The 24418-nt window shown below is 40.6% G+C and overlaps 1 protein-coding gene across 4 annotated transcripts in view; it reads right to left on the bottom strand.

Moving 5' to 3' along the window:
* Positions 1 to 22156, bottom strand: part of STAB2 (stabilin 2) — a 72749-nt gene extending 50593 nt beyond the window's left edge. For all 4 annotated transcript variants that reach the window (XR_015772506.1, XM_014256836.2, XM_088055338.1 and 1 more), the window contains exons 1-15: positions 21897 to 22156; positions 19564 to 19697; positions 18604 to 18719; positions 14518 to 14603; positions 13661 to 13730; positions 11770 to 11865; positions 11524 to 11649; positions 9900 to 10096; positions 9021 to 9154; positions 4953 to 5086; positions 3343 to 3425; positions 2561 to 2710; positions 1172 to 1315; positions 333 to 395; positions 121 to 240 (exon numbers count right to left, since the gene is read on the bottom strand). Coding sequence is in view for 3 of the 4 variants with exons in the window: in XM_014256836.2 (XP_014112311.2) it covers positions 121 to 240; positions 333 to 395; positions 1172 to 1315; positions 2561 to 2710; positions 3343 to 3425; positions 4953 to 5086; positions 9021 to 9154; positions 9900 to 10096; positions 11524 to 11649; positions 11770 to 11865; positions 13661 to 13730; positions 14518 to 14603; positions 18604 to 18719; positions 19564 to 19697; positions 21897 to 21980 (1737 nt within the window). In the remaining variant the exon portion in view is untranslated. The remainder of the gene's footprint in view (positions 1 to 120; positions 241 to 332; positions 396 to 1171; positions 1316 to 2560; positions 2711 to 3342; positions 3426 to 4952; positions 5087 to 9020; positions 9155 to 9899; positions 10097 to 11523; positions 11650 to 11769; positions 11866 to 13660; positions 13731 to 14517; positions 14604 to 18603; positions 18720 to 19563; positions 19698 to 21896) is intronic.
* Between the last annotated feature and the right edge of the window lie 2262 nt (positions 22157 to 24418).

Raw genomic sequence — 24418 nt, 5'->3', positions numbered from 1 at the left:
GATGGCTTTCTGCCTTGATCATAGGAGCTAATTTAGATGAACACTGCACAATGCATGTATGCAATCTCCTATCTTTCTACCTATCAGCTGAGAAAGATTTGCCTTATAGAAAGACTGTACCTCTGCAGAAAGCAGGTAATCCAGAACCTCAGCTTTTATGTTACTCAGAGCCTTGTTACTTGGAACAAAGACAGTGTAAGGCTGGCTGTCCTGCTGTAAATCCATTCCCAGGCCAGTTTTCTGTTTTGGTTTAAAAATAAAAGTGAAATTGCATATTAATGTCAAAGAACATCTGAAAGTAGCTTTATATAATTGCTTTTCTGGGTTCTTACCTCTATCAAAGATGTAAATTGGCTGTATCTCCCATTAGCTTGAAGTACTGACATTATGGTTTTCTGAAATAGGATACAAGTAAGATTTTTTTTGTAACTTGGAACATGAAATGAACACCAGTCTTATGACACATTTCTTGACTTACTGCATGAGTCTTAGCTGTTACAGGTTGAATATGTTTCATTCAGGGGGATGGTGGTGCTTGGAAATGACAGAGATGGAAGCACTTTTTTCCTGGTGCTATGCTGGATTATAGTTAGATTTTGTCATTGTCCTGAAATACTGGGTGGTGGCACAGATGTGTGTGTATGGGGAAAGGGTTTTTACCTCTTCATCTCCACTAAAAAGAGGTAGAGGAGTAAAATGTTTGAAAAATGCAGCATAAGGAAGAGAATTTTTAAGCAAGCATGATAAACTGGGCATCAAAAAACCCAAAGCATTTAAAATCACCATTTTTTTTTAATATTAGCCTTTTGGGGGGAGGAATTGAAACTTTGAATACAAGTCTTTCCTGGTATCTGTACAGTTCCTCCTTTTAGTATGTGATTCTGGAATTCAGTGAAATTCACCAATCATGACTGCCAATTTTCCAAGGAGCCACTCAGATACAGTGAGAACACCCAAACCCTCTATGGACCAGCTTGGCAGAAGCTGAATGCCTGTTTTCTGTGGAAGCTGTGTCATTACCTTTCAACTTTGAATATTGTTCTGTGAGCTGATATGCAATGGCTCAGTAGAGTTTGTTTAGTTTCTGTCAGTCATCCTCCTTCACATTCACTTAATGTGAAACAATTTTAAGAGAAAGTTTGACATTGTATGTATATAACTTATGGCTCACCTCTTTGCTGCTCTCAAATGTTGGCTCCACGCTGTCCATGGCTTTGTCAATAATGTGCAAAATTCCATTGGAAGCAATAATATCTCCCTGCAAAATTTTTGCTTTCCTCCTTCCTCCTTGGATTCTAATCCTTAACTGATTATCCTGAAAAATGCCAAGCAATGGATAGTGAATTCTTTATTATGAAATGATAGCAGAGTGAGTACAGAGGTTGATTGTACTCCAAGACCCCCTCCAGTTGCCAACACCTGAGCATTTTAAATCTGGGGAGGCTAAAGATTGCTTCCAATGCTTATCAAGGAAATGGAAAACAACCCTGTTGGATCAGGACCATATTCTTTTGCATCAGGACAGCAAAATTCAGAAGAGAAACAGAGACAGGCCCTGAGCGGAATTCAGTGTACCTGAGAGTGGTCTGGTGACTGCTAGCAATAAAAATCTGTCAGGAAATGATTCAAAATATTGTTGTACTGGACAGGTCAGCTCCTATAATCTTATGGCACTCCAACTCATTTCCTTATATTCTATGTATATTTAAAACAACAAAATGTTGCTGATTATGCACTGTACTGAAGTCTTCAGGAAACAAACAGGGCTCAGACAGCAAGGATATTTTCCTGTTACAAGTGGAGTGTGTACTCACTGAACATACAAAGCAGATATCTCTGCTCAGGTGCCACTGATCAAATGCAAAACATGAGAAGTACTTGATTTCAGCCTCCACGTAGGCCCAATCCATCAAGACACACATAATGGACCAAGAACAATAATTTCAGATTATAAAATCCAGTATATCATCCATAGAAAACAAGTTTTTGTAAGTGTGGAATCAGACTGCCCTGATGTTTACTGACATTAGATGATCAGGGCTAATGATGAACTTTGCTAGTTATTTTTCCATTTGCTGCATTGTTCCAAGGCTGCTGATGCTCAGTGGGAGGTGGGATCTGCAGCTCATTCAGTGCTTGCTCCATGTGAGCAGTATTCACAGGTTTCCAGCACAAACTCTGGGCTTCTTTCTCTCCCTGACACCTCTTACTTGACCTGGGCTCTCTTAATGCCCTCCCTTGCCCCCCCCAGCTGTGTTGGTCATACCTGCAGATTTAAGAGAACTTCGTTTCAGCAAACATTTTAGACCAGTCTGTGTTAGTCTGCAAAGTCACTCAGTGCTGATACCTGTCTAAAAGTAACTTTTTTTTTTCCCTCTGGTTTTAGTGGGAACTTTGGTGCCAGTGAGGTTTCAAGTTTGACTTGTGGCTACAGCTGTGGTTTTTCATTATCCAACAGTTATATTCACCTTGATGTCTCCCTGAAGAAAGAGCTTTCCCAATCCTTGTGGAGGGAACAGAGAGCACAATTCTTGCTGTGGGAGGCTGAAAGGCCACTTACCTTTTCTCCCTTTGACATCTCTCCTGACTTGCCAGTCAAAGTATATATTACATTAGCATTATTCAAGCTACTGGTGTTCAGTTGACCTGCAATAACATGGAGTTTAACGAAGTACTGGGCTTTCTGTTTATTTTGAAGAAGATCCTTTATCTAGAAAAGCAGAGGAACAGAGATTTATTTCAATGCAGGCTTCATCTAAAAAAAATAAAATATAAATGGTGAATTCTTTTTTGTTCCCTTCAGTTGTTACATTCTGAAATTACATATTTTACCCTAGAGTGAGGTAGTGGAGTCTGAAAAAAGTGGAGGCTTCTCTTGGTTTCTGTTCGGCTCACATTGTACCCTTATGTCCCTGCATGAGCAGTCGGTACCTCCAGAATTGTCCTGATGTCAGTGGAAGGTGCTACCTACATGTCAGTCTCTGTTTTTTATCACTAAAGCCTTTTTTTATCCCCCCTTATATAAAAGGTGACCTGAAGGCCTGGCTGCTGACAATTCAGATCTTAGTTCGGCCCCTGTCTCAACTGAGCGAAAAGACTTTGAACACAATCATGTAAGACAATCCAAAACTTGAGGTGTGACAGCGTTCTACCTTAACTTAACAAATTATTTTGTTTTTCTTTCAAGTGGGAAAAATGCAATCTGTGGCCCCTAGATTTAAGTGTGACCAGAATTGTACTGGAGAAAATTATCTGTATCTGCTGAATCAAAACACAATACAGATGAGATTTCTGCAGAACTCAAATCCCCCTGATGTGAAACCTTTTCTCTTGTTTACTTACATTTGTACCTTTGAGTCCCTTGTTCGTTGGTACAAGCACAGTAAATGGTCCCAGAGTACTCAGCTGCCATTCATAGGTATTTTCTTATGAGAAGAGGGAATAAAAAAAAGTTTAAATGCCTATTGAAAAGCTTATTCGACAAAGAGACTGTGCAAAGCTGAGAGAATAAGCAATAATACTATCTGATTATTAAATATTAATTTAAGATTTGATTGTCCAAGTCATTAAGAGATGAGAGACAGATGGGATGTGGAATCCAGGTGCTGCTGCATATTTGACACAAAATGAGACAAAATGTTCAGGATGCCTCTGCCAGCCTGGATTCTGTGGCATGCAGGCCAGAGCAAGAGCACAAACCCAGCAGCTTCTTTGGAGATGTGTCCTTACAGGAAGACAGCCTTCTGCTCTAAATCAATTCCGTCTCTATGGGGTGGGAAATATGCTGCTGCTAACCTGCTGGTACTGCAAATATCAGCAAACACATGACTGGTAATCAAAACTGATGCACTGAAAGTTAATTAGAATTCATTTACTACCCAGAGGCTGTTTCTGTATCCAAGACAGCAGCATGAGAGAGCATTGGTTCTGCAGCTGAAGGCATTAAATATTTCTGATATTCAGCTCTTTTTCCAGAGGTATAAAATCAGAACTGCAAAAATCTTTACAGTTGTTACAGGTGTATTATACAGAGAATGTACCTCAAAATAAATATGCTGTCCCACAAAACATCTATAAATTCTTAACTTTTGAAAGACATCAGCGTGGAGTGAACATATTGTAAGATAATCTGTGTGTTAATGCATCTTTGTAGCTTCTGGCTAGTAGATCATATGGTACATTTATGTCCAAAACTTAACCAAAGAACATAAAATCTGGGTTGTTGTTAACTCAGCATGCTGAGGAGAAATGCATAGAGAAACTGTGACTGAATTCTCAGTGCTGAGCCAATGGATATTGATCTTCACTGCTGAGTATGAAAGTCACTGCCAGGTTTTGACCTTGGCCAGCTGTGGGGGATTCTTATTCTGTTCTGTTCAGGAATTCATGGTCTTTATTTTAATTGCTGGGCTTTGTGGGACTTAGCAAATTATATTAAACAGAAGATGTTTTTTTTCCCCCCATATTTACAAGTTTAAGTCAAAGATCTAGCTCAGTTCTAGCAGTGTTTGTCCATAGCTCAAATTTTTGGCCATAGAGAAGATGATGAAGGCTGTTAGTTTGTTCAGTTCACAAGGTAACTGGGAATGCCAGTGTTTATGATGGACTACTGTGTGTCATGCCAGACCAAATCTCATTTGTCCAAAACAGTGGGGGCAGGGAGAAGTGGGGTAACTCTACTTGTTCCACTGTGGGGCGAAACTCGCTGTTGATAATGGTGTGTGAGGGGTTGTGGACACATGTTTAGCACTTCTGCCTGGAAGTTCTTGCACACTGCATTCATGGTGTGAGGAGCAGAGCAGCTTTAGATGGTCTGAGGGACTTTGCAGCGAGGGCATGTGTGCTGTGTTGTTCTGTGGGTGGCACTTTGCTGTAGCAGGGGGTATGGGGGGAGTCAGGGCAGGATCAGCCCCCTGGGCAGAAGCTGGCTCCTCTCGTGTGTGGTTACTCACCCATGAGCCAGAGGCTGGATGTCAGCTTGCCCTGCCACTGTCCTCCCACTTCTGCATTCAGCTCTTGGAGGCGCTCCATGATGTTCCCATAGCACACAAACCCGTTCCCCACGGAGCCTCCCTGGCACGTGCACCTGTGAAGGGATTGGGATTTTTAGCTGTGGCTCGCAATAAAATGGCACCGGGTGTTACCTGCTGCTTCTCTGAAGGCATTTTCAGGAAGCACCGGTGCATTGCAGTTAATTCTTTGCTTCTGCATGCTGTGAAGTGTGTCAGTGTGTGGGGCAGCCTGATGGATCCTTGCCTGATGTGGTGGTCTCTTGTTAGCTGGGTCAGGAGACAGTGGTGTCTGTCTTGCAGGACCTCTGAATAAAGGCTGTGTGCAACCTCTGGTCCCAAAATGTGGTTGCTGGAACCCAGAAATCCACTGAACCTGCCTGTCTGTGGGTGAGGATAAATGTGTTGAGTGTGACTCTTGCAGCAGGGAGTCTGCTTTGTGAAGACCTCACTCATGTCATGGGGTTTGGCAGGATTAATGGTAGTTGTGGGAGTGACAGCAGCTCATCAGCCCTTGCAATAGCGGCGTGGGTTTTGTAGAAAAAGTTTTTTCCTTTCAGCAAAGCAAAGGGGTGGTTTGTTACACTGACCTTTAAGTAATGCCACCATTTTGGGCAGTAATACTTGTACTTTTAACGTGATCTATTTGCTGCAGCACAAAATCTCATGCTTTTTCAGATGTGTGTGTTGCTGCTGTCTCTCTTCTGGAAGTAGCAACTCATATGTAACACCTTGTCTGTCTCCTGGGGACTCCAGCCCAAGAGAGGTGCCAGTGATGTGTGCCTGACCCAGGCCTCTGCGTGTCTAAAGCAGACTCAGGTCACAGTGCCCATGAGGTGGACAGACAGACACTGGATTTAATAGCACCCTTCCCAATTAAGTCTGCAGCATGTTCAGTATTCATACAAGCTCTACCCACAATGATTCATCTCTCTGGATATTTTTTCCTAATGGCAGCACTAGAGAAGGAACATCACATCAGCAAAAGATGCCCTTTCTGTAATTATCATTTGCATGTGCTGGTTGTTAGAAACACACACCTGCCACTAACACCCCACAGCAGTGGCAGCCTGATGCCAGACCATCTCTTTTTTCCCCATGTATGGTCTCTGCTGTAGCTGTTTCTCTGGTGACAGCAACATTATTTGAGTCCTCAAGTCCCTGCAATCTAGGGAGCTGCATGCAGGCTCAGAGGAATGTTGAGATTTTGGCCAAGACTCTCAAGCTTTTACTCTGATCCTGGGTAAAAATGGCAGCCTAAAAGCATCCTAAATTTTAGGATGCTATTCTGAGGGTTTATCCACTTCTTTTTAAGGGGATCTCTTGAGCAGAGGGAGTATGACTGTGGAGCCTGGATGAAGGGTTTACAGCTGGGAGTGAAGAACAGCTGCTCCTTGGGTGCTGATCTGCTTTTTCTGGTGGGGCAAATATTGCTGAATTGATGTAGGCAAGTCCCTTGCACTTCTGAACAGAGAAGAAAACAACTGAGGCTTCAAAGGAGCTGAGAAATAGCATAGTAGAAAAAAGGAACTACCCTTGAAATATGGCACAAACCAGATCCAGGTTTCAAAATAAAGCTCTCCTCACTTTTTCATCCAATGCTCAGAAAGAAGCAGCTGGTTAAACATAATAACTTTTTGGCTATCATTTCTGGGGGCACAGTGAACTGCAGAAATGCCTGCATAGCTTGAAACTTCTCTCCTGAGGACAATATTGCTCATGACTGAGTGGACATCCAGGTAACATAGTTTAGATTTGTGTGCCAAAGGAAAGCATTGAACAATTACAGATTAGCACCTATTGCATGGGATCAAACCCTTCAACCTGCCTGTTTCCTCACTCCTTCTGATGAAGAATTGACTTGCTGTGGCTGGGCATGGGGAAGACCAGCAGAACTAAAAAAGATGAGAACTGTCACCACTTCAGCTTACTCTATCTCTCTGGAAGAGGAAAGCTCAGCTTTCTGTCTCCATTTTACCAAACCCCTCTGTAATAGAGTTTTGGTTTATGAAGCTACTAATTTCTACATTGAAGACCTAGAGGAAAAATAAGGGTGGGATTAAGAGAGAAAATAATAGAGTTTAAACTGATGGTAAGGCAGCTCTCCTTGGAAACCAGAGAGGTTATGATCTAATATGCAGGGAAATCTGCACTGGTTGGAGCTTCATAGCTTCTGGGCAAGGCTGAACATGATTACTGTACAAAAGCAACACTACAGAAAGTGTCAGCACCCACTCAGGAAAGACCTACATGGGAACATAAGACAGAGGCAATTGTGATTTTTGAGGAGGTTGCTGTGTAATGCTCACAAATCAAATATTTGGGTTTTTTCCATCTTTGCCTGTATGAGAGTTTCATCCTGTACAAATAATTTGGTTCTGGAGAAAGTAGAACTGTCTCTGTGGGGAAAGCTAATAGCACAACTGTATCCTTAAAAAAACCAAACCGAAACAAAAATACGAAGGAAGCACTGCAGTTTTGTGGCCTCTGTTATAGCTTTGTGTTTTAGAAAATAAACAAACAAAACCCAACCAGAAAAGCCCTCCAATATGCATTTAAAATCTGAGATGCAACCATAATAGTCTGTCACTTACCAGAATCTATTTATTGTGCCCACATTTACAAATCAACAGCTTTCTTTGTAAAGTTCCTCTTTCCTAAATGGATTTTCCTTAGCTCAAGTTTTATTTCAATCTCACTCCATTCTTTGGTACTTTTTTCCCATTAAATATCATTAAATGAATGATGTGCAGAGAATTTTTATTTTTCTTTTCCATCCCCAGTAATAAATTTTTCATTTTCCCATTCTAAAATTTTTAAAGCTTTCTCAGCTTTCAAAAATTTACAATGCTAAAACAGAGACCAATTAGGAAAAAGAGCTCCTGATTTGGAATTTTATTTCAAAATTCCAACTGATGTTGTGCAGCATGGTAGTACTCTACACTAAGTGTTGTGTGGGTCTATAGTAAGCAGTCTGAGTAGCACACTATGCTGTAGAAGAGAACTAGGGGATATTCTAGATAAATTTGTTTGAAATGCACAATAGCTTCTGCAGAAGTGATGCTGATATTATCCTGTAAGGGAAAGCTGCATGATGGCACAAGGACTGGCAATAAGAGTATTCTCCTGAGTGAGTTCTTTCTGTCTACAGACCTATGTGATAATTTGTTCCTAACTTACAATGAATGGCCCATGTTGTCTTTCCTGTACAAGCTCTCAACTCCCAAAAACTGTTACTTCAGTCACAGCTCTTTAACCCAGTATGTGGCATCACTGGGCTATAGAAACACAGAAGCCAAATTCTGGGGTTTAAGAGAGCTTTGCAGAGTTTAGTGCCATTTGTGCCTTTTTCCTAACATCCATGTAGCATATTTCTGTACAGAAAAAGCCAAGTCTGCCAGAGGTTTTGCAGTTTCCCATCTGCTTGGCTGGAGGTTTTAAGGAATCTGCTAGGGTGTTGCTTTCACAGCTTGTGGGGCAGATTCCCTGGTTGTGTCCATATTAGGGTACTCAGGAGAGGTAGGGCTTCAGTGCTATCCCATAATTAATGCTGATTAATTTTCAGCATGCTGCCTGGCGTGTTTCTGGCCCACACCAAGTAACAGTTTTCCCTGGAAGTGCTCAGGCACAGTTGAAGGGATAGCATGTGCCAGGGACTGCTGCCAAGAGGCAGTTACTCTGTTCTGGAAGAGACTTTAGCTGTGAGACAGACAATGCTGCTTGCCCTGAGGAAGAGAAAAGAGGCTTTGGTCCCTTTTATTTACTAGTGTAGAAATGACTTGTGAGTGCTTTAAAAATAAAATTCAATAGGTATTAGCAAATGGCCTGATGAAATCTAACACTATGTTAATTGTCTGACCCTAACACCATTAAATCTTGTGATTTGTTCTTGATAAAGAAGCCATTAAAGATAACTCCAGGAGGTGTCCATCCACAGGATTTGTTTTAACAGACCATTTACTAGGGAAGGAAGGAGAAGCTGTGAAACTTTTCATAAGCAAAAAGACTCACATAGTCTGTCCCGGTGCAACTGTTGAGCATTTGGCTTTTTTGTGGCAGGTGTTGTTTGTTTCACAGCTGTCCTTCATGCTGCAGCCTTTCCCAGGTATAAAGTTGGTATAATGTTCCTTGCATTCACAGTGGGACTAAATCAGAAGGATGTGAGAAGGGAGAGAAAATTAGCCATGCACAAACTGCGGATTTCAGCATAATTTTGGGAACTAGCTTGAACACTTAAGTAAGTGTCTTACTTAATCACCTGGTGAGTTCAGACACAAATATGGAGACTACATTTGTACACACCAGCCTGTGTTTCAGCCATGTGCACTTCACTGAGGGATGACTATGAGCTGCAAAACAAGCCTGAATGATCAAATCCCTTCTTGGATCTTCAGTGTGTCCAAGCAAACCAGGCCCTTTGAAGTTTTGCTTTTTTGCTGGTCCGAGTTTTACACACAGAAATTGGAACAAGTCCTAACATCATGAATAATATACAGTCTTTGTAAAGTGCTGTTCACTGATTCTTTTCAAAGGCTCAGATTGCTTTTCCTAAATAAACTAAATTTAGACATGTATATGTGGTACCAGTATATGGACCCTTCTGGTCCTATGAGTCTCCTGTGGTCAGAGAGACAAAATTTAACTGGGAGAAGATTTATTTCAATGCCTCCATTCTGGGGAGGCAAATCAGAGCCAAAACAGTCCCAGAAAAAAACAACACTATTGCCATTCTTATTTTCAGAGGGGATCTAAAAGGACTCCCTCCTGGTCAACAGCAGGGCTTATGGTAAAGCTGGGAACAGCATTTGATTTCCTTGAGAGCTGTTTCCATACCCTCACACCTTCTTTTTGGAGAGGAAGCATTATTTCCTCCTGGGCAGTTACACTGACCTTTCCTGGACCGTCATAGATGCAGATGCTGGTCTGTGCAGGGCAGCTTCCATGTGCTGCCTGGCAAGGGTCTATGGGCAGGCAGATTTGACCATCCCCTGTGTAACCCTCTTGACAGGCGCATTTGTGCTGGTTTGGCCCGAGGTAAACGCAGTCGGCGTTAGGATTGCAGGCCCTTTTGGAGCACGGGTTGATAGCTTGTGAAAAAAGAAGTGAAGTAAATGAATCATTGCCCACAGATCTAAAATTGAAGACAACGATTTACCAGAGCACCTCCACACCAAACAAAGCCTGGGCAGACTAAACTTTTTATAACAGCCAAGTCTGAAGTATTGTGGCCGCATGGAGATGGAAGAGAGGAATGTGTTTATACTAACGTAGCAACCAACTGTTTGCTTTTGAGCAGAAATGATCTCTTAACTTGGCAAGTTGAGTTATAAACAGATTAAAGCACGTAACGTGCTCATTAAAATATCACAACTATTTCCTTGTTCTCTGGTGGATTTTAACTAGAGAAGGTCAGGTGGGAGGTATAAGGTCTGTGCAAGCTTCAAGCACATTTTAGATCAGTTGGAAAATATTTCTCAATACAATAGGCTTCACTGTTTTCTTTCTGGTGGTTAAACAATATAATGTCATCAGTTCAGCTGTATGGAAAACTGTCCAGCAAGTGCTTTAGTCTTCCACACTCTTCTACTTTCAGGATGGCCCTAGAAGCTAACTAGTTATTTCCATGAACCATTTTTTTTGAGGCAATAGCATTGCTTGTTCTTTTTCAAAATGAAGCAGTGCTTGGAGAGTAACTTCTCACATCTTTGTGCCCAGGTTAGCTTATGGTTAAGCACACACTGTATCTAGAACATGGCATGTCCTGGACACCTACAAAGTGGTGCTTCTCACTGTTTTCTCCTCTTTTCCTCCCTTTCTTTCCCCTCAGCTGGGACTGATCTGAGCCAACCTCTTCTAAACTGTGCTTCCAGCATCGGATTAAACAATATTCTTTGTTGCAATTAGTCTAGAAAGAGGAACTGCTACCATAAGACATAAAGTGACTAGGGAAAAGAAAATCTGGACTCTTATACAGTTAACTTGGACATTCAATGGCAAGTTGAGGGGTCTATAAAGACACCTCTAAGGTAGAGTTTACCTCTAGCTGAGATGCTATTAGCTTTGTTTCATGAAAAACAGGAAAGCTAAGACGAACTTGTCTCTATATTTTGTGCTTGCTGATGGAACTGGGCTGCCACATGATGGATTGCCCTTGGTTGCTGTTGTTGATTTTCATGGAAGCAAGCTATGAGGCTGAACTGTACCAAGCAGAGGGATATGATAGCAGTGGATTTGTAAGCACTGACGACACAGTGTCCACCTTATGTATTTCAAGGGGGTTGACTAGCTTTAGTCTGATTGCATGGACTGTAACTTGTTAGCAATTGGATGGATGGGCTTCTGAAGCACCTTTTAGGATTTTGTTTCATTCTGAAGGAATCTAGTTTGTGCTTTGGGATATGAGCCCAAGAAAAATGAGATGGTGAGATGTGGCTCAAAAGGGCATTACATATCTGAGCTATAACACTGATGGTGGTATATTCAAAGAACTGGGGCAGACATAGAAATTACTCACGTTCACATCGTGTCCTGTCCCCATGGAAGTTGGGCAGACACGAGCATTGCAGCTGTCTTCCATCCTCACCCGAGGCCACACACCTGGAGTTTGCAGGGCACCGCAGCGCCTCGCACTCGGCGATGGCTGAGGGACAGAGGGGGACAGGTTGAGCTGCCCTCACTCTGTGAGGCTTTGAGGTTCAGTGTGTGTATTCTACCTGAATCACAGCTGTTGAATACATCCCATATGGAAAATGCCACTTACGCTGATCACAGCGGAGCCCTTTGTATCCAGACAGGCAAGTGCATTTTCCATCCCCTGCAATTCCACTGTGGCAAACTCCATGGACACAGTCACAGACTAGAGGGAGAAATGGATTTGCTTTATGGAATAATAATGGTGTTTGGAAAGACATCATTAGAGGTTATTAGTATCGAGGAGTGTCCTGGCCAGCAGCTTTGGCCTAACCAAGCTCTGACCTGACTTGATAGGCTTCTGTTACTGAGGTGATCAATACTTGCAGCTGCATACATCAGTAAATAACACACACATTTTGGAGGCTGTTGAGAGCCCAGGGTCTGAAAATCTGCAGAACACACACTGTAACCACCAAACTGACTTGCTGTTAATGACATAAAACTTGTTATATTTGACAATCTGAAGTCAAAATTGGATATGCAACACAGACCTCTTCAATAACAGTTAAGCTATTATTTGGTTTTGCTTCATTTCTGTATCTCTCAAGCACCTCAAGAAGAGATGAGTTTTGTGACTTTATTTTTCCCCTCCCTAAACAGAATTTATTTAGATAAAAGCATAATTAATTACTGTGGAGTGATCTCAGGCTTCTTTCTTCCTATAATCTCTCATTTCTGGTTATATTCTTGTTATAAACCCAATGACAATAAGCACACAAGATGATGCATTCACAGTCCAGGCAACTGTAAGACCCTTCTATGAATAATTTTTGAGGCCTAAAGTATACTGCAAAAGCTTTATATTTATAGCTGCTTGAATTATGGAAATGATGCTTTTTAGAGAGGCCATTTAGAGTTACACTTGGAAAAGTCTAAAAGAAGTACGGAATTGTATTGCTGACTTGGTTTTTGAGCTGCAGTGATGTGGCATATTCACTTCCTCTTAAAAACATAGCTTGTGTTCATGCAAATCACTTGCACTAATTAATTAATAATTTCCTACCTATGTTAATAATCTTAATATAAAAACCAGGAATGTCTAAGGTATTACACAAAAGCAGCCACAAATGAACACTGTTTATATTTAATTTATTTTAGAACTTGAGGAGGTTCTATTTGAGCTTGGAGGAGTTCAAATATCTGAAAGCTGAAGTGTAAAATATTGCTTAAATTAATGAATAATTGAATCCTCCAGTAACTTCTTGGAAAATAATTACATTTATGATATTAAATTCATTCAAGTACCCTATTTCCATGAAAATGCTGCCTCAGTTACATTTCTATGTATCAACACTGGCATCCAGTGGACAGCTGGTGGAAAAAGGGTCTTTGAACCAGCAGTGGTGTAGGATTAATGTAAAAAGGCCAACACAGATTATTTAAATTGAGAGCATTTGTGACTCCTTAAAATTAACATTTTGTAGATCTTGAGGGAAGAAAAGTTTTACTTTGAGATAAACAACTATTACCACTTAAGAGTTACTGTTATAAAAAATTTTTCAGGGAGTTTTCTGTTTTTTCAGTGTAATTTTCAGCAAGGGTCAGGAAGGTAAAATAGTAGTGATCATTAAGAAGCAGGCGAAACTGGAAAATGTTATATGCATGTATACACTCGTGATACATAAACATTTTAAAAAGTGTACACAGCTTTAATTGATCCTTCAGACTTCCACTTCTGACAGATGTATGGCTAATCATCAAATTAATCAATCACCCAAACCCAAAAACTAAAGTAAACACAATCTTTTCCACACTTTTGACAGAATCGTATCTCTCCCTGGCACAGAATAGAGCGAAGAGCTCTCTTTCCTTTCCCCACTGTGTTCTCTAAGGCAGACAGCAGCTCCTACTGGGAACTCTTTAGGCCCTCTACCCATTTCACTTTGTTTTCTTACAGTCTGAATACAGCTTTCACTCCCTTCTTTTCCCCAGTCAAATAAAGCAAGTTAAAACTCTACCTGATGTGCAGTCAGGACCGAATAAATTGTCTTCAGCACATTTTTCACAGGCTGTCCCACCAAACCCTTTCTGTGGATTACACAATGGAAATAAAAACTTGAAGTTTCTCATTTATCTCTATACAGATAGATATATACTTAGCAGGCTGAAAACAGCACCTTTTGCTGCCAAGAGAAAATAACATGGCAGTTTCAATCAGTAGCTACCACAATCTGAAGAACTTTGTCTTTTGAACAATCTTGCCCCCACATCTTTTTTAAAAAGAATTTCTAGTTCTTCAAATCAGATGTTCTGAATATCAAGGTAAAAATAAAGTACAGTAATCAAGCCTAAAGTCCAAATCAGGCTTACAATTGTTGGATTGTATTTTCTGGATATTTCTACCTCTGTCTCTTTTTCACATGTCCCCAGAAGAGGACTTATGATGTAAAGTAAAGATGAACTGGTTGTGTGGGAGGTAGAAAACATTAATTTGAATTGTTTCTATTTTCCTGAGGTTAAACACTACACTTTGCACTCTCAGCAAAGGAACAATGTGTGGAGAGTATAGCCCCATGTATAAGTACTTTCTATTTAGGGCAAAAAGTCACAATTAAAAAAAATAGAGGAACTCAAAACACCTGTCTCAGGAAGGTAAGATGAAGGAACTTAATAATTCCACCTGAACATGCTTAAGTCTGGAGAAATAATAGTGTGAAGATTAATGCAATCCAAGCAAAAAAATGAACTCCAAGCTGATCATCACTGCTGTTTCTGGAATACTTTCCTTTAATGTATTTATACAGTAGAACATTCATCACTCCCTAGGACAGCTTACATGCTGTATGCTATTTTTCATTTGAAAGAAGGGACGTACCTGACACGCGCATGTTCCATTCCCAGTTATGCCCTGTGAGCAGTGGCCTCTCCCGTTGCATGGTGAAGCAGCTCCTCCTGGACAGGCTGGAAGTGACAATGTTAAAGCCATCAGCCACCTTGCTCTGACCTTTGTGCTCCCCTTGGCAGCTGCAGGGTTTTGGGCCAAGCAGGGACTCTGGGGTACAGCTGCTGTTTTGTAGCTGCCTGAATATCTTCACTGGAATCTTAGCAGAGACCATCACCCTCTCTTGTCTGGGAACTCAGGCTAGTGACAGTAGTCAAAGGATTGAACAAAAAAATAATTCTCTTATTCTGAAGTACCATATGGTTTTGTTCTTGCTGATTCACCTCTGTCTGCCACACCCTAAGCTGTTGGTTCCCTGGTACAAGTGGAGCTTGCCTGACCACTCCTGTGTGTTGATATAACTCTGATGGATTGATAATTTGCCCTCAGGATTTTATTTGCTGCTAAGTTAGTGTTTAATGAGCCTTTTTTTTTTCCCCACTAAAAATTGAATTTGCTTTATGTGGGAAATTTTCCTTTTCCCTGTTAACCTTCATAAGACTGTGATGATTGATTCAAATGATCTTGGAAATTGAAATATCTAGATATCTCACAACCAAATCCTGTTCAAAGGGCTGTGGTCACTAATCAAGCTTATGTGCCAAAGGTGTGTTATACTCTCTAGTGCCTCTGGTGCTAAAACCATTGCTACAGGCAGTGTTGTGTATATATATATATATATATATATATATATATATATATATATATGATGACACGGTCTGGACAAAAACCCCAGCCAGCAGGATGAGATAAGAAAAAAATGCCATATTTATAATAAAAGTAGTCCAATTTTTTTGTATGAAAGGTTTCAAGATACAAATTTTTACTGCAAGATTGCCTACAGAAAATATATATTACAGTGTTTTTCAGTCAGATCATTCTGTCAGGTTTTCTCTCCTGTAGGGATACCCTTATTTTTCACAGTTGTCCTGCCCTTCCTTAAAAATGATGTATTAACTCTCTTCCATAAGCCCTTCCTTCCTGGAATTAGGATTACCATTAGGTACCATAATTTTGATGCAGATGGTAGCTAAATGTATCATACTCCCATTGGCCTGCCAGGTACTCTGCTGTACATTACTAGTGAGATTTATTGCTTATAAAGAGTCTCAGAGTTTGTTCTGTGTGGGTGGAGATGGGCAGCACTGGATTTGTGCTCCCCCTGCCTAAGTTAGTCCTGATTTAGAGTATTTAATTAATGGGGAAGTTTTAGCAAAAATTAATTAGATTTGGATAGAGTGATGAGCAAATAAGTAGATGTGCATATGTGTGCACTTAATTCCACTAAAAGCTTTGGCTTTAAACCAGTCTGTTAGTATTTCTTAATTTATTCCCTAAGGTAGTCTGAGGTCTATTGTATCTGTGTAAGCTTCTTTTGAAAAAACAATGATCTTAAGATGAAAATTTTAGTGCTGTTTATCTCATACACCCTGAAATAATAAGATGTTTTAAGAATTTATGTTAAATAACTATAATTGAGGGAAAGTAGTAAATAAATATACTTTAATCTTTCAAGTGGCTTTTAGTGAATCTTGTTTTCTGGCTACCATATGAAAGCTAAATCTTATCTTTAGGACTAATGGAAACAGTTTAATATTTGCACAGAATGGAAAATAATTTATTTGCACTGATGCTTATATTGAATGTGCAAGGATAGAGAAAACTCAGAGTTCATAGTGTAATTCCTAGGAAAAGTTACTTTTAAAATATTGACAAAGCAGTAATTTAAATTTGGGTTTTTTGGTTTGGTTTGGTTTTTGTGCTGTTGGCATTCATTGCACTTGCCCTTGTCTTCACTACATCTTGTCTCTTGTTTTGAAACCAGGACCAAGGGACAGCTTTATCAGAAGCTGGGTAAATTACCATACTGTTGAACAAGTTTGGCCAGGCAGATAAAATGCTTCCTGCAGCCAGCCATGCCACAGGAGGCAGTGCTGGGACACTGGAGCAGAGCTGGCACAGTCGCCTGCTGCCACCCCGGGGAGAAGAAAGACCTTTGCTTTTATTGAGGATGTTTTTTGACAAGCAATAAGAAAGAGATGCTCTTGCTTATCTCTTAACAGCTGACAGAGTGTGAAGGCCAAATCTCTAAATCTAGGCCAAAAGAACCAAAATCTATCAGCACTTTTTTCCCTTCATGGACTTAAATTTAGCACTTAAATTCCTAACTTTCCTGTTATCAAATAGAGCCTCTTTAAATCCCTTTGCTTGACTCCCTGTGAGGCTGAAACAGTGAGTAGTACTTGAAAAGAAGTATTTTGAACCATGTAATTTGGTAGCATTAAATTTAGTATCTTTCCTCTTGGCCTTTATTTTTTTCTTTTAACATTTCCCCCTCTTTATTCTTACAGTCCTTTTTACTCAGCTGGTCATGCCATACACCTTTCAGTTGTTACCCAGGCTTTTCTTTGGAGCCGTGGAAATATTTGCCCAGAGTGGGAACCTGTGCTGGGGTAGGGAGCAGCTCCTGCTGCACCTGAGATCCACCAGCTGTAGTACCTGTGGCTGGGTGATACTGGCAGTGTTGAAAGGCTGTGCTCTTCCCCCCTAGAGCTTTTCTGACCCTTTTCTCTTTTGACTTTATGACTTTTTACAGAGTGTGAGCTGGTGTGCAGCTGGATGACTTGGTGTGCTTCATGGGGAGGGAATGTGACAAAAGATCTTTCATTCACTCTGTGTGTTTCAACATGTGCTATCATTTAAGGAAGTCAGAGTTCAATTTAAGACCTGATTTTGTCCTTGCCATCAGATGCTAAATGTGAAGTAAACCTCTAGTCAGGGATTTTTGCCCTGCCTCAGGAAGGACCGTCTTTCCTCCAAATATTTCAACTTGTGCTGTGTTCTATTACAGAGGTTGAGATAACATAGAGATAACTAATTTTTTTTCCTTCCAAATGAAAGCAGAAACAATGCTGAGACCTTGGTTCTTTGCTTTTTGGGGTCAGGAAGTTTGTCCAAAGGAAGAAAAGGCTTCCTTGCCTTTGCAGCCTCCTTCACACAGTAGTGCAGGCTGGGCTCTGACTCTGGGGCAGGGGACTCTGCTCTCTCCAGAAATACTGGTGTCCCTTGTGTGGCTACCCTGATTTTGGGATGATGAGGTAGATTTGGTGGTGGGGTGGTAAACCACCCCACAAGTCACTCAGAAGACATGAACACACACTACACACTCAGCTCTTTGCCTGTATTTTCTCTTGAAGTTGCTGTGAGCTGCAGTTGGACTGCTTTCCTTTAGAGGATAAATGGCTGCTGGTATTTAAATAATAGCTTGGGCTAAAATGATACGTTTTTTAAAATCTATTTTGTGGACAAAGGACTTCACAGACATTGCAACAGACCTCGAGGCCATTAACTAAAGGAGGAAATGCTCTGGCTGGGCAGGGAAGCTTCCTCTGTGGGTCTGGATGCCCATCTTGGTAGCCTGAGATTTGATGTATTTGTGGAGATGCTGAAAAGCTTTTCCTGAGGAAGGGGCAGCAGGAGGGGAGGCACTCCTGATTCCCTTGCTTCAGTAATGGCCTTCAGCATTCACAGGCAGTTCAAGAAAATGTCTCAAGTTGAGCTGAAAGAAAAGATCCTCCCTGCGTCACAAAGTCAAGAATTAAAAAGATTTGGAAAAAATTCAGATGCAGATTAGGGTGGTTTTGACCTAAAATGAAACATTTAAATTTGTGGTTTGAAAATCTTAATATTTAAAATCCATTTTAGGGATCCTCCTGAATGAAATAATTTTGCAGGCATTGAATGTAATGATTTGTTTTGAAAATCCCAAGATCTAGGAGGCTTTATGAGGCTCTTTAAATTTTTCTATGACTTTTACTTTTTAAATTAAAATTTGAATACTTGTTTTTTCTTCAAATCCCCTAAATTTTAGCTGAAAACTGCTATTTATTTCTACTTTTATAACAAGCTCTGAGAAGCAAACTTCTCACAGCAGTAGTTTCTGAAAAGAAGAAAAGTTGCTGCTTTATTTCTGTTCAAATTCTCTAAGAAAATAAATTCCCAAAGCCCAAAACAACTTACCCATGCAGTCTGGGCCCCAGTGTCCCTGGCAGCACTCAGGGTGTTCAAATTCCTTCACACATCGATGCCGACAGCCCGGAAAAGAAAGTGTGTGTGTTTTAATTTCCAGGTAGTACCTGTGGAAAAGAAGTTAGAGCCACTTTAAAGTACTTAGAAGCCTCCTGTGGGGAAAAATGAAATTCTCAAGTTCTTCTTCTCTTTTTGGTGTCAGACAAGAGCACTTTAAGCTTGGTTGCATTGCTCTACCTTTTCTTCTTCTTCATTAAAACATACATTAAAACTCAAGGTCTAAAAAGATGCTTGGAGCTGTTTCTTTTGAACAATGTATTTATCTTCCCACTCCAGCCTAAATACAGCACATTTCTCTAAGTTTTGATTTGAAACAGTATTTTAAAAAATGTTTAATATCAAGATTCTTTAAATGCTATTTAAGTTCAAAATAGTTACATTTTCTCTAAAATAGTTAATTTTTCTTTAAAACACTGCTTCTTTTTTTTCCAATTGGAATGGCAAGATGCCAAATGGTTTTGAGATATCTCTTCCAGCCCTTCACCCCCACAACTCACTGATCTAGAAATGTGAAAAGTAGATTATTTATATGATATATAAATACGATATGATAAGATTAACACATAAGTATAATATAGTAATATATGTTTATCATATATTCTTATATAATTTATATCAAGTGTGGAGAATAAATGTAGAAGAGATTCTATGATATTATTAAAGAGAAAATCTGTTAGATCATCAGTAGCAATGTTTATTTTCCTCTTACATCACTTGCTGTTAACTTCAAGCATCAAATACCCTGAATGCAGCTTGAGCTCTGAAGCTGGTGAAGCTGATGTAAATGTTCCAGAAGAAAATTGCATAAACTAGAGAATTTTTTATATGTATTAAGGTTTTCTAATGACTGGAGAACAATATTGATGAGAAAGGCTCTGCCAGAGGAGATACCTGCAGTCTGGTGTCCCAGTCCCGTTGGTAATTTTGGTATAACCAGCAGGGCACTGGGTGTCAAGGTTTAAAGAGCAAGGTACACATTTGGTCTTCATTCTAATGAGCAGCTTTTGATCACATTGCTTCTTCATCTGCAATAGGAGAAGAATAATTAACAACAAGGAAAAACACTACCAAGAGTGAAATTGCTGAAAAATGGCAAGTTTAACTCAGCTTTGTTCTCACTCACAGCTCTTTTCTGTTCAGCAGGAGCTCCATTTTTTGGAGTTAAACTAGGTAATAGACTATTTATTAGTGCTTTGCAGAAGCTTTGTCTGCACAAAATATGTCCAACCACTGCAGGATAAACCCTTCTAAGTGTAATATTTTTCCCAAGAGTGCTTTATCAACAAATACTGAATTTGTCAGACTTAAAAGCTAGGTTATAGAGACAGCATCATCCTACGGAGTGTTAGTTCCAAAGCTGCTGACAAGTGCCTTCCCCACTCAAAGGCAAAATTAAACAATGTGTGGAGGAGGCAAAATTAAATCAGTACCACTGTACTGATCTAAAGGCTGCTATTTTCAAATTGGTGTCAAAGAATGACATCTTGCTTTGAGTTCAAAGGTGGAGGTTTTGAATCTGACCCCACGAGAGCACACTGAGAAGAGCAGCCTCATTTTTTTTTTTTGTTTTAACCTGTTTTCATGTGTCTATTTTAAAGCAGTAAGTCTTTGCTGAACTGCATCTAATGTTGGCTTCATCTTCTTTCTTCCTGGTATTTGTAGAAGTTCATCATTCATAAATGGTGAGAAATGATCTAATTCAGAATATGGTTTTTAAAAACCAGCAACATAACCCTGTGCAGTCCAGAGAGTCCTGGACCTTCTGGGCACTTCTGGGATGCTGCAGCCGCTGTGGAATCTCACAGTCTGGGGGGGTACCCTGGCACCTTGGGCAGGATCTCTACATGTCTCATGGCGGTCCTGGATGAAGCCCTCACTCAGCAGTTTCTCCCCTTGACAGCTGGACATTCCAGCAGCAAAATTTGTCACAGACAAAGTTTATCACAGACCCCAATAAGGAGATTAAGCGGCATAACCTCAGAGCCGCTGTATGTGATTGCCACCACCCACATATAAGCACACTTCAACATCTATTTAGTTGCCAAATTTTAGTCTTCATTAGTGCACTGGTGAAATCTGGTCTGAGTAACATTGAAATATTTGGGTAGTGAAACCCTTTTGTTGGGTAGATGCTTTTCAGGTGTCTTTGAAGTAAAAATGTGACTTTTTCCCAGATGTGGGTATAATGTGGACACAGCTTGAAAAGACATTTTGTTGCCATCAGAAAAGGCACCCCACAAAATTTCATTTCAGAACAATAAAATTCATTGGGTGTTTTGAAAAGGAAAAATTAAAATAAAAATAGCTTATGCCCTTTCTCTGCCACCAGCTGTAAAACACTATTTGTTTTGGAATGGTTACATTTTATTTCCACTTTGTCCAAATTCCTCATTTTCCCTTTTTGCTTTTAGAGAAAATGGAATAAAGTTGACTTTTTAGTGTCTCTTCTTTTAGTGCTTCTTCTTTTAGTGTTTTTTTTTTTTTTTTTAAGAAGAAGGATGACTTTAACATATTTCCCAGTACTTTTTGTGCATTTCAATGTATGTTTCCATTTAAAAACTGCAAGCAACCAACAACAATAGCAACAAAACACCTGAGTGTCTTCCCCCTTCTAATTTTTCTCTGTCCTTTTGTTTTCTCTTCTAGATCTGTTTTGCCTCTCTACAAGGGTAGTGAAAATAGATGTTGTGAAGTACCACAGATTCATAGTATCTGTACATGACAAATGTACCACTTCCCCTAAGGTCTACAAACCCTTTAAATATGTTTATAACTTTGTGTTATAAAAATTGAACTAAATAGTTCAATTCCTTCGATTTTTATCTCTTACCTGTCTAAATTTTTTTTAGATTTTCTTCCTTTTAGTTAGTAGGAACAGATAATTTTCACTATAGAAAAAACTTCAGTTTTCATCTTCTGACTTACCAGAAATCCCAAGCAATTTCTTTTGATAAATGCATCATTTACAGTATTTTGCCACATATGCCAGTTTTAGACATTTTTTCAGTGTACTCATGGTATATCATTTGAGCCAAGTTCTCATGCAGAATAAACAGATGCATTTCTGTTATTTCAGAGGTCTGAATTACAGAGCTCGTAGGTTATAATTCATAAGCAGTGACTGTTTTTTCTGCTGTAAGATACATTATCTGATAAATGTTCTCTCTATAAAGCAGAGTAATACAAGCAAATAAAAATCCATTATGTAAAAAGCTGCTTCTTACCTCATCTTGGACTTGTGATGTCAAACATAGTTTCATTGCAACCAAAAAAGCAAAAAAGAATAAAAACTCTGGACTCTTTTCCATTGTGAGCTGGACTTGTTTCTTTCAGAGTTGTCCAAGCATGAAAACTCAGTTCTGATGTAGAATGATTGTTAGAGGTGCTGTTTCTTCTGCATTCTCAGGCAAATACTTCTAACAGGACTCTTGTCTTCCCCAAGGTAAATGAGTGAAGGATAAGGCATGCAGAGCTTGCCCAGGCAGGAGAGATTCCAAAATGCAGGGTATTTGCTGAAAGTTTTCACTGGGAAGCTGAATAAAGCCTCCCCACTGAATGACAGGATATCCTGATGGGGCTCTGATCATTTATTCCTCTCTCTGGAGCTGTTGATAGTACGAACCAAGGACACTGAACTGTTATGACAGAAGATGATTTCTTCTTTTAGGTGAACATGGACAGTGGGCTGGAGTAGCTACTGTGCTTCTTGTTATTACAGTTATTTAATTGATCTAAAGAGATCTCAGAGATCTCAGAGATCCTCAGAGCAAAGGATCTCTGTAAATTGGCTTATCTGCCCTTAATCAACATAAGGATAGGTCACCCCAATGTGGTTCTGGGAAAAATACTACAGATTTTATCTCAGGAGGGCGAAATAACATCTTCCACATTTGGTTAGCTAGATGAAAAGGGGCAGATTTCCCCCACCCCCTTGGATATGCTTGGCAGAGATGAATATTCAGATTTGCCAAAACTATTTTGATTTTGCCATTTTGATTTGCCAAAAGCAAGACTTTTCTTTTTTCTCAGAGTTTTTCAGCTCATTTCTAGTGCTGCTCTTTGCCACTGCTCTGGTCAGTCTTGTAAGGGCGGGCTCTGTCCTGTCTCAAATACCCAATAGTGTGGCACCCTCCAGTTTGTCAGCTTTGCCTGGTCCCCCTGACATTAGAATTTTCTCTGCCATTAGAAGGTGCTCCTTAAGGGTGTCTTAATACAAAGCTGTGCTTCATAACACCTTATCTTTAACTCTGTGTGGTTTTCCTAAAGAACTGAGTGGTGATAAGCATATAATGTACAAATCTATATACTTTTGTTATATGCTCTAACTGCAAAATCGCTGGAGCTGGCAGGGCAAGGTGTTTCCTGTGCATCATCAGATCCTGTTCCTTTCCCTATAGGATGAGGAAAGTAAATCATTCCTTGTTTATGCAGACAGGATAGCAGCCAGGGTTGTGATGGACATGCTGACAGTAGGTGTGTTCCTAAGAAGGGCTGCTTCTTTTTTCTGAGGTCAAGGTTTCACATTACTTTGGCTTTGCTGCAATGTACAATCTAGCCCGGTGGAAGGGATGGCTCAGGTTTTACTCCTGAAGCAGAATCCTGGAGGATCTCCTCTTCTGTGTGGTGATAGCCCATGGCCACATCCCATTCCTTCTGGGATGTTTGGGATGTTTGGGATGTTTGGGAGTGAAACTTACCCTCCCTCTTCTGCAGGAACCCCTTGTGGGAGTGTGGGCAGAGTGGCTGCCTGGACAGGGTCTGTGTCACCTGGGCAAAACACATCTGGCTGGTCCCTGTGTGGGTGCTGGCAGGAGCTGACAGCTTCTTCAGCAGCTTGGGGTCAACTGGGTCTCTTGCCTGTTACCACTTCAGGCAGGGCAGTGGTGAAAGGAGCTGTAAATCAAGCACGTCCCTTTCCTGTCCTGTAGGTTGAGATAAAAAGTAACAGCATCAGCTCTCTTGTTATCTGCTCTTGCCTCTTGTATAGGCATTTGTGTGAAGTAAACTCTTTTTCCCTTTCCTTCCTCTCCCTTCTCAGCAGAGCATGGTCTCCTCACTGACTGCTACAATGACTGCTTTCCTTGTTCCAGAGGGACCAGCCGCCCTTTCCTCCTGTTGGTGACGGGCATTTTCCTTCTTCATGGGGGTTACAGACCGTGCCAGGCTCTGACTACAGCTCTACCTGGCCGGCTCCTGCACCACTTTGGGCAGAAATTCGGGCTAAAAGGTCACCTGGCACACAAGGTGGGGCTCCCTGGGCCCTTGGGGGTGAGAAGGTGTCACCTCAGTGCTTGAAGCAGCCTGTGCAGTGTGGCAGGGTGTCTGCCACCAGCCAGGGAGCTGGCTTCCTGAGAACTGGGATCGGTTTGGCATGGGGAGCCCAGCCAAGCCTCCCTGCTCAGATGCCCTGTGTCTCAGCTGCTAGGCACCCTTGCACCTCTGAAAACTTTCAGGCTGCAAGCAGTCTGGTGAAAAAGATTATTAGGAGTTACTGTGTGTGCTTTAATACTGCAAATACCATGTGCTGGGGCATTCCCTTCGGTGTGTTACAGTCTTGCTCTGCTCTCTCATTCCTGGACTGGATGCTCCTGCTTTAGGCAATTGTGAACTAGTTGTCCTTTTACTTTCTTCATCCACCTATGGCCTCTCCCAAGTTACTGCTTCTATTTTTGTGCTGTAAATGTCAACCAACCAGAGAAAACATGACAGCTAATTTATGTAGATGCTTTTGAAAACAATATTTGTG

This window comes from Pseudopodoces humilis, chromosome 5 (genome assembly GCF_049639895.1).
Source record: "Pseudopodoces humilis isolate 2021_Gansu_Grassland_sample_001 chromosome 5, ASM4963989v1, whole genome shotgun sequence".
NCBI classification, from domain to species: Eukaryota; Metazoa; Chordata; class Aves; order Passeriformes; family Paridae; genus Pseudopodoces; species Pseudopodoces humilis.
This window is presented reverse-complemented; position numbering and strand designations above follow the sequence as displayed.